This window comes from Cololabis saira, chromosome 17, assembly GCF_033807715.1.
Source record: "Cololabis saira isolate AMF1-May2022 chromosome 17, fColSai1.1, whole genome shotgun sequence".
Taxonomy (NCBI): Eukaryota; Metazoa; Chordata; class Actinopteri; order Beloniformes; family Belonidae; genus Cololabis; species Cololabis saira.
In genome coordinates, this window is record NC_084603.1 from 43,191,537 (window position 1) to 43,201,798 (window position 10,262).

A 10,262-nucleotide genomic window follows, 5' to 3' on the forward strand; every position below is an offset into this window, starting at 1 on the left:
TCGTGAACAAGATCCCAAGATACTTGAACTCCTCCACCTGAGGCAGGACTTCTCCACCCACCCGGAGAAGGCACGCCACCCTTTCCCGGTGGAGAACCATGGCCTCGGTTTTTGAGGTGCTGATTCTCATCCCTGCCGCGTCGCACTCGGCCTCAAACTGCCCCAGCACATGCTGAAGGTCCCGGTTCGATGAAGCCAACAGGACAACGTCGTCCGCAAAAAGCAGAGACGAAATCCTGTGGTTCCCAAACCGGATCCCCTCCGGCCCCTGGCTACGCCTAGAAATCCTGTCCATAAAAATTATGAACAGGACCGGTGACAAAGGGCAGTCCTGCCGGAGTCCAACATGCACCGGGAACAAGTCTGATCTACTGCCGGCAATGAGAACCGGACTCCTGCTCCGATCATACAGAGACCGGACAGCCCTTAATAGAGGGCCCCAGACCCAATACTCCATATATCTATTTGCTTATTAATTTTTTTCTTTGACCGTTTCATGATAAAGGTCGAGAGATGATTTAAAAGTGTAGTTGAAGTTTCCATCAAGAGAATAAGAAAATAACTGTTATTTTGTTAAATCAATTTGGTGATTGATTTAAAAAGCCACATAGTGGTTCCCTCAGACAAAATATACTGCTTTGATGTTTTTGTTTTATTTATTTCATGATTATTAAACTTACCATTTCTTTGGAAGTTCACTTCTAATTGCACTAAATCAAGTCAATAAGTTTGCTGATAATAGACCCAGTGACCTAGAGCTCAGTGAAATAATAAGCCCTGCAGCAACACAAAGCTCCGAGCGTCTGAATGAGAGTGTTTCCTATTGATGGCTGTGTAATAAGGCAGCGGCCCTCCCTCCGACCAGGGAGTGTGTCTGCATTATGTGCGACAAAAAAGCTCTATTCAAAAGACGGGTTAAGATAATCAATCAAAGTGTCTCGTAATTGAGAGGACAATCTGTAACCCATATGGTCCCCGCAAAACTATCCGCTGGCCGCTTTTATGGGCAAATACCCCCCAGACGAAGGCTGTGAGGAACGCAGCCCCTGGAGATCTAAAGTGCTTCATTTGAACCCGACTGCGCAAAAAAGATTGGAACACACATCAGGCTACTAATGACCCATTTAAACCCGTATTTGACCAAATAAATAAATTAATAAATAATCGACTTTAAACCCGTGCTTCACTTCTGAAGTGATTTCAGTGCAGAATCTGAATTTCTGACTTAACATTTGATTTGAAATTGATAATTTAGACTAGATGACATTTTATAGGCTACATGTTTCTGTGCTCTGTAGCCGACTCTAAAGGCACTTTAAGGATGTACAAATGCTTATAAATATATCAAACAAGCTTTAACTGCACAATAAGCGTGATAATCAGTCGACATCGATTAATTTATGTAAAATATTGAAAACATTCGACATGAGCTTAGAAAATAATACGTAGAAATCTTCCAGCCTTTTCATTTTAAGCAAATGAAATATGCGCTCAGGCATGTGAAAGCAGAAAGACAGGTGTGCACCTGCACGTTTGCGTCGTCTTCTTGTTTCTGTAAATCTTTCCACGTGAACATGCTTTTTCTGGACATCAGAAAGGCTTCAAGCCACTGTGACTTGTTATTTGATTAAATCACCCACAAGCGGATTTACTGCCTGCAATATCTGGGAATTTAGCCCCAGGGCTGTGTTGGTTCCCCCCTGATGTTGCACTTGTTATTCGTCCACTTGGATCTCTTCATCCTCGGAGCAGCACCGGCTGCTCAGCCTGTCCTCGCACTGCGACACTGCCGGGGAGGAAGGAGAGGCCGGTCGGCTGCTGCTGTGGTGGTGCGGGGCCTGCGGGCTTCTGCAGGGCATCTGATCCCTGGAACCCGCCTCCAAGCCCAGACCCCCCACCGCGCACTGCAGCTCGGCCAAAGTTGCGGTCCCCGCGGCTTTGGCCGACTCCACGTCCGCCTTCATTTCCTCCAGGTCCCGCTTTAGCTTCGCCCGTCGGTTCTGAAACCAGGTGATGACCTGCGCGTTGGTCAGCGCGAGTTGCTGAGCGATCTGGTCCCGGTCCGCCGGACTCAGGTATTTCTGATACAGGAAACGCTTCTCCAGCTCATAAATCTGATGGTTTGTAAAGGCTGTGCGGGATTTCCGCCGCCTTTTAGGAGTGTTTCTCTGACCGAAGATGGTCAGACCGTCTCGACCTAAGAGAAATGGATCAGTAAAACCAGATTATTAAAGAAACGGCTTTAGATTACGGCGTTTGGTAAACAAAACCCTGATAATCAAATCAAACAAATCATTCAATTATATTCTAACATAATGGTATTATAAATTTGGAATTTTTGAATTGGGACCCAATTGGAATGAAATGGATTTTACAGGTAAAACATTATTTGGTAATTATCGGTGTAAAGTGTTTTGAGCTGACTTGTGAACTATTGAATTAAAATGAATTGATCAATAAACACAATTTAACCTATGAGGACTACATTTTATTCACCATAGATCAGAGTAAATACGTTTCTCATAGAATTCAATACCATTTTGATGCCTTATGAAATAGCAAATCCGTAAATTATCAGTTCCTTTGATTCCTATAAACAACTGATATATTTATTTATTTGATTTGCTGTGCAAAGCCCTAAGCATTCCTGGTTTTGTTGTTATATCACATCCATATTAATTTTCAGCTTTATTAAAATAGTTTACCGCTACAAAGTAAATACACTGACAATACTAACCAGTCAAGCAATTAAACTTTTGGAAAATTATTGGTCATTTTATTTAAAAAATGTGGAGTAAGTAATGACAATTTCATCGGCCATAAACCAGTATTCGATTATCATCTACGTAAAAGGAATAAAACAACAACATTGAGTGCAACATAACTACAGACAAAACTGAGCTCCCTCAGAACCAAGTGCAGATTTGAATATTTTCTGAGGAATCATCAAACATCAATTCACGTTATAATTATGTTAAACATCATTCTGATGTTTAACACGATAGTAATTAAATTTCATTCCATTTAACGGACAGACTGGAACAAAATATGGATGTTTTAAAAATGTTGAATAAAAACAACAACAGCATGAGCATTAAGGCATTTGCACACATTTGGAAATTCTTGTTGGCCTATTACTTGAAGATGTTACATCTTTTCACCAATTATTGGCAAACAAACAAACTTGCTGGACTTTTAGACATTTATACATAAGACACGTTTTTAGAAATTGAGGAAATTAAATTTGGAAATTGATATAGACTACATGTGAAGATAGCTTTTTATTTTAACAAAATCTTGATATTCTCTGCTAAATATTAGGTTATTGAACACCCTTTCTTTTCTTTATTTTCATGGGAGCAGATCAAAAACAGATATCAAGCATCATAAAACTAATAATAAATCAGCCCCCACTGTTTCTGTCAGGAAAGGGAATCTGGATTGATAAGAAAAATTGATATAAATGGATATTATTTAATGTGGATATGCTCTTGTATCTAAAGACGTGTTTCTGATCTCTTTTTTCTTTTAAATGATCAACGGTTTGCACAAGAAAGTAAATAGGAGAAACACTGCACGTGACTAATCTCTCAAAGCCAGAGAGTAGCTCACCCTCAGCAGCCTGCAGGACGCTCACGTCCAGCCCCTGGAAGGTTTTGCTGGCTAGCTCCTCCAGGGCGCACAGCGGGGAGCTCTGGCTGAGCAGCCCGGCCGCGGGCAGCGCAGCCCCGCGGGGAAACTGCTGCGCTGGGCTCTGGAACCGTTTCCTTTTCATTGACGGCTTGTTGAGGATATCCTCGATGCTGAAGGGTGTGAGCGGCTTGTTGGAGCTGGCTGGTGGAGGAAGTTGGTCCATCGGGCTGCGCCTCCTCTCCTCCAGTAATTTGGACTCGGCCTCCGAGGTCATGACGCCTCCACGGGTCACGCCTGCCTGTGGAGATGTCGACCAGAGCTGCAGAACTCACACGTCGATGTTAAGTTGGAAAAGAGATAAAAGGAAGAAGCAAGGACAATCCGCAGCGGGTATCACAGGTACCAGTACAGGTTCACGTTGATCTGCACATACTCTTCTGCTTCCACTTCCACTACGTCCTTGAAACACATCCCCACGATCACTCACGCTGAAGCACGAGCAGAACCACCCGGGTGATATAAACGCACCGAGAGAAGCAGCGAATGACCGACACCAGCCTGTTACCCCCCACCCCCCAACCTAGTGTGTGCGTGAACGTGGGTTTCGGGGGATGGAGGGTAAGGTTGGTTTGAGACGACAGATATAAACCGGGTTTTTTTCTTTTTCTTCTAAAAATGAAATAAAACATTAGAATAGAAAACATATTGTTTAAATCATGATTTTCTGATTCTTAATTCTCTTATTTGGCAAAGAAGCTACCCAGCTGCTTTGTTCTTATGTGGTTTGTGTAAATCGCATTACAGGAATATATGAATAGCAAAGCAAATGTTACAATTTAATGCTGGATGAAACATTTCAGATGCCTAACTTTGATGCTTTTTGTGGGTGCAGCAGCTGGCTGCCTCACTAGCTTTGGACCTTAAAGTTATTTGCACGCAGCACATCAACGTCGGAAAGGAAAGGTCTTAAAGCAAAGTTCTTGTTTTGTATCTTTACTCCAAAAAGTGACAAATTATACAAAATACAGAACCAAATCCTTAACTTTTCTAAATAAAACAAGCTGATCAAAAGACTGTGTTGCTCTAACAGGGCTCTCAAGTTTTGAAGACAGGCAAGAGTGACATATCCCCCCACCACCCCTGATGTATGCCCCCGCCCCCCCCCATATTATCATTTGTGTTTTGTTTTTGTTAATAATAATTGCTCAGACTTACAGAAAAGATTTGACACATGACACCGACAATTCAACCAATTACGAACTATTTATTTCACACGAGAGAGAGAGAGAGAGAGAGAGCGAGGGAGAGCGAGAGAGGGAGATTTAGGATTTGTGTTGTTGATTGTAGGTGTTTGTTGCCTTTTGGACTCTTCTATCATCTTTCGTGTTGGTTCCCATTTGAAGCAGTTTGGCTCAATGCCAGCCATTTCCAAAAAGGCCAGTGCTGCCTGCTGAAACCGTTGTGCCTGGTCTGAAGGAACATCTCCAGCCTCCAGGAACCTGTTTAGGGTCCCTCTGGTGGTGAAACCCACATTGAGTTTTTCTCCTGATCAGTGAGACATAAAGTAAGCTAGTCAAATACAGACATCTATGATCTTACAGGATAACTCAGAGTTATACAAGTTTCAAGTTTATTGTCATATACTCATAAATAACATTGAACAGTCACGAAATGTGTTGTGCTCGAAGTAATCAACTTTACAGAATAGAATTTAAACAGAAAGTAGATAAATAGTAGAGGTGAAATAATAATAAAAATGTATTAATTTAAGTTGAAGGATTCATTCAACTCCTGAATTAATCCTCCTGGTGGCTTGATATAAAAGCTGTCTCTGAATCGTGTATCTTCTACCCGATGGCAGAGGAGTGAATATATTGTAACTGGAATACCATACTTTTTACAATTCTGTATTCATTTTCATCATCAAAAAGGTCACTCAATCCATAGACAAGGTGTACTTGTTGTCAATAATAAGCATGCAGGTTACTTCAAAGCAATACCTGGCAATTGGTGTTGTGGGTCCTTGTAGGGGATGTCCAGGACGTCTCCTCGAAGTGCTGCTGGTGCCATGAACCTTGAACACAGCTTCCTGATGAATTTCGTCATCTGCAAAATGTAATGTCCAAAAAGATTAAAATGCATTATGAAATGCAATTGCTACTCAGTTCAATGACTATGAGTAGACTTAAGTTTAGATAATTAAGTTATTTTATCTCTCTGTACAAGTAATGTATCAAGGAACATATGTAATGCCCAGAATCAATAAATATGTCAGCTGTTTTTAAATTACAAACTGGATTTGGTTGAAGTTGGGAAATTGTGTAAAATATAAATAAAAACAAAATATAATGATCTGTCAATCCTTTTCAACCCATATTCAATTGAATACACTACAAAGACAACATATTTAATGCTCAAACTCATAAACTGTATAGATGTTGAAATCCCTAAATTCCTTGCAATTTTGCTTTGGGAAATGTTGTTCTTAAACTGTTCAACTATTTTCTCACGCAGTTGTGGACAAAGTGGTGACCCTCACCCCATCCTTGCCTGTTAATGACTGAGCATGTTTGGGGAGGCTCCTTTTATACCCAATCATGGTACCCACCTGTTCCCAATTAGCCTGATCACATGTGGGATGTTCCAAATAGGTGTTTGATGAGCTTTTCTCAGCTTTCTCAGTATTTTTTGCCACCTTTCCCAACTTCTACTGGACGTGTTGCAGCCATGAGATTCTAAGTTAATTATTATTTGGTAAAAACAATTAAGTTTATCAGTTTGAACATTAAATGTGTTGTCTTTGTAGTGTATTCAATTGAATATAGGTTGAGAAGGATTTTCAAATCGTTGTATTTTGTTTTTATTTACATTTTACACAATTTCCCAACTTCAACCAAATCCGGTTTGTAGATAGCTTTGGATATTTCAATTGTCTTTCTTGACAAAGCAGCACAACCTATATTTCACAGGGGTGTTGCACTTAGGAAAGGAGACATCAAAAAACCCTCCAATTACCTCTTCATGCAGCTGGAAAATGGAAGATTTCTCTCTCTGGAGAAGGAGGTTGAGTGTGGTGAACACAGGGAAAGTGGCCTGAAGGAACATGAGGTAGACTTCCGTCAGGGGATTTGAAAACGCCTCCCCTAGTATCCTGAACCTTGGTTGTTTCTCGTCTGCAAAAAGACAGATGGTTAGTATTGGATATCTCCTACAACTATCTCGAACTGGAGCTAATATAATGTGTGGCTTACTCAAAGATTTGAAATAGCTGGTGAGTGGGCCATACTGCCGCAGGATTCGGGTGATGCACATGTCCAAGCTGAGCCACCTCACCGAAATGTGCAGCAGCATTTCCATGTATTCACTCCCATGGAGTTCACAAAATTCTGGTAAAATATGTAAGGAAAAAATAAGTTAACCCAATTGTTCCTCAGTTTGGGTGCATAACACTGAAGATAATTGAATTACAAACCTCTCAAGTAACCTTTACGGTTTGTGCTGCCCTTAAACCAGTATCCAACATCAACCACAAGGTCCTCAGCGTCAAATCCAGATATCTGCAGAACATAACATGAGCACAGAGATATACACTTTTTCATTATACAGCAAATTATTTACTTCACCTTCACTGAACATATTTAATGGAAAGCAAACATGTTGAAACTTACTTCTAAAAACTTTTTCCCTGCGTGTTTAGCAGTGTTGTGAATAATATGGCAGGGGCATCCATGAATGTAAATGCTGGGGTTTTCCTTAAGCATTTTTGAAGCAATTGAATTTGTGGCTCCAATATTAACTGGGGCATTGTCAACTGACAGGCCAACACAATTTGTCCATGGTATCTTGTGTTCTACCAGGATGTCGTTGTGTCATTTTGGCGAAATTTATGCCATTCCTTCGGCAGTTAATTCAGCCCGAACCGTAACGTGCACCCAGGTGTGATATACATCAAAATGTGCGTCTACATCCTGCGACACCACGCATTACTTTTCTCTTTCAAAACTGTTACCGTGGCGACGCTAGACGCCAAAAGGCGCGCCCCCCCTTCATGTGATTGGTCCATATTTGATAGTTCTCCAAAAGTCACCAAATTTTGCATGCAAGCCAGACTTGGCGATAAATTTGATATTTCATGGTTTGCATTAATGGGCGTGGCCTAACGGCTCAACAGCGCCCCCTAGAATACTTTTATCTGCCATAACTTTTGAATGGTTTGACATAGGAAGTTGTGGGTGGTGTCATGGGACTCTGTAATGAGTCCTTAAGCTTCGTTGGCCTTAATTAGCCCCGCCCCCTCTTCTGATTGGTTGTCCCGATTTTCTGCTATAACTTTGGAATGGTTTAACATAGAGAGTCGTGGGTGGTGTCATCAGATTCTTTATGGAGTCCTTGACCTTCATTGGCCTGAATTAGCCCCGCCCCTTCTTCTGATTGGTTGTCCCTTTTTTCTGCTATAACTTTTTAATGGTTTGACATAGGAAGTCGTGGGTGGTGTCATGGGACTCTGTAATGAGTCCTTAAGCTTAGTTGGCCTTAATTAGCCCCGCCCCTTCTTCTGATTGGTTGTCCCGATTTTCTGCTATAACTTTGGAATGGTTTGACATAGGGAGTCGTGGGTGGGGTCATCAGATTCTTTATGGAGTCCTTGACCTTCATTGGCCTGAATTAGCCCCGCCCCTTCTTCTGATTCGTTGCCCCGATTTTCTGCTATAACTTTTGAATGGTTTGACATAGAGAGTCGTGGGTGGTGTCATCAGATTCTGTATGGAGTCCTTGACCTTCATTGGCCTGAATTAGCCCCGCCCATTCTTCTGATTGGTTGTCCCTTTTTTCTGCTATAACTTCTGAATGGTTTGACATAGGAAGTCGTGGGTGGTGTCGTTTCTGATATGCTTAAGGGGGGCGGTGGCCGTGAGTGCGAGGGCCCGTTCATCGCTGCTTGCAGCTTTAATTAGCTTTGAATTCTCTTCTAGAATCAATGGGTATCTCACTAAAAGTGGACAAACCGATGCACTGTTTTAATGATTTGTTGGTGTCACCTGTAAACTCCCTTTTATCCGACCATTACTTAATAACGTTTGAATTTAATTTTGTTGATGTTGAAGTGCAAAATAGGAGGTATTATTTTAGCAGATGTTTGTCTGATGAAGTTATTGTTAAATTTAGGGAGGCCATTGCTTATCTTACGACAGTGCGAAATAGTGATGTAGTCGAGGCCAGTGACCTGGGTTCTACCTCTGCAGATGTTGATTTCCTTGCTAGTAACACTGCTGATTTGTTGCATTCAGCTTTAGATGAAGTTGCTCCTTTGAAAAGGAGGGTTTCTAACCACAGGAGCTTAACTCCCTGGTATAATTCAGATATCCGCATGTTGAAACAAAACGTGCGTAAAATGGAAAGGAAGTGGTACTTTTGTAAGTCTGTAGACTCCTATCGTGAATGGAAAGATATTCTAATAGTATATAAAAAAGCCACTCGCAAAGCCAGAACAGCTTATTATTCAACGTTGATAGAGGATATCAAAAGTAACCCACGTTTTCTGTTCAGCACTGTAGCCAGGCTGACAAAGAGTCACAACTCTGTTGAGCTGTGCATTCCTACAGCTCTCAGTAGTGAAGACTTTATGAGCTTCTTTAACAGTAAAATCACGAGAATTAGAGAAGAAATCAACCAGCCGGTTGTGGGCGTTTCTTCAGCTTTAGCGACTTCCCTAGGCTCTGACTTGACTCTAGACTGTTTTGATCCTATAGACCTCCCTGAGCTGACTTCACTCGTTAATAGAGCGAAGTCAACCACATGTATGTTAGACCCCATCCCAACTCGACTATTCAAAAATGTTTTTTCTCTTATTGGTGCGACAATACTAGACCAAATCAACCTATCCCTAAACTTAGGATATGTACCACATGTTTTCAAAGTGGCAGTAATTAAACCTTTACTTAAAAAACCTTCTCTTGACCCAGACACCTTAGCTAATTATAGGCCAATTTCCAACCTTCCATTTGTATCTAAAATTCTGGAAAAGGCCGTTTCAAGCCAGTTATGTGACTATTTGTATAGAAATGATCTGTTTGAAGTCTTTCAGTCAGGGTTCAGAATGCATCATAGCACAGAGACAGCACTGGTTCGAGTCACGAATGACCTTCTTCTGGCCTCAGATAAGGGATTAGTGTCCATACTGGTTCTACTGGACCTCAGTGCTGCTTTTGACACTGTAGATCATGGCATTTTACTGCACAGGTTAGAGCATGTTGTTGGGATTAAAGGGGTTTAAATCATATTTATCTGACAGGTTCCAGTTTGTTCATGTACATGTGGTTTCTTCGGAACAGTCAAGGGTCTCTTATGGTGTTCCGCAGGGTTCAGTGCTAGGGCCAATCTTGTTCAGTTTATACATGCAGCCATTGGGAAGTATAATCCAGAATCACGCATACACTTTCATTGTTATGCTGATGATACGCAGCTCTTTTTGTCTATGAAGCCGGATGAAACAGAACCGTTAGTTAAACTTCGGGCATGTCTTAGGGACATCAAGGACTGGATGTCCAGAAATTTCTTGCTTCTAAATTCAGATAAAACAGAGGTTATCATTCTTGGTCCAGAGCATCTTAGGAAGGGATTAGATGGTG

The 10,262-nt window shown here is 41.4% G+C and overlaps 1 protein-coding gene across 1 annotated transcript; it reads right to left on the reverse strand.

The window, feature by feature from the left end:
• Window positions 1-1,715: 1,715 nt before the first annotated feature.
• lbx1a (ladybird homeobox 1a) lies at window positions 1,716-3,907 on the reverse strand. The gene is made up of 2 exons (XM_061745473.1): window positions 3,613-3,907; window positions 1,716-2,197 (listed from the first exon to the last, which is right to left on the reverse strand). Exons 1-2 carry the CDS (start codon window positions 3,905-3,907, stop codon window positions 1,716-1,718), a joined length of 777 nt encoding a protein of 258 aa, XP_061601457.1.
• Between the last annotated feature and the right edge of the window lie 6,355 nt (window positions 3,908-10,262).

Bases quoted from the DNA above. Each gene is read 5' to 3' on its own strand.
- lbx1a (XM_061745473.1), bottom strand. From the start codon at position 3,907: ATGACCTCGGAGGCCGAGTCCAAATTACTGGAGGAGAGGAGGCGCAGC. The intron at 2,198-3,612 runs GTGAGCTACTCT...CATTTCTCTTAG, and splicing joins CGTCCTGCAGGCTGCTGAGG to GTCGAGACGGTCTGACCATC.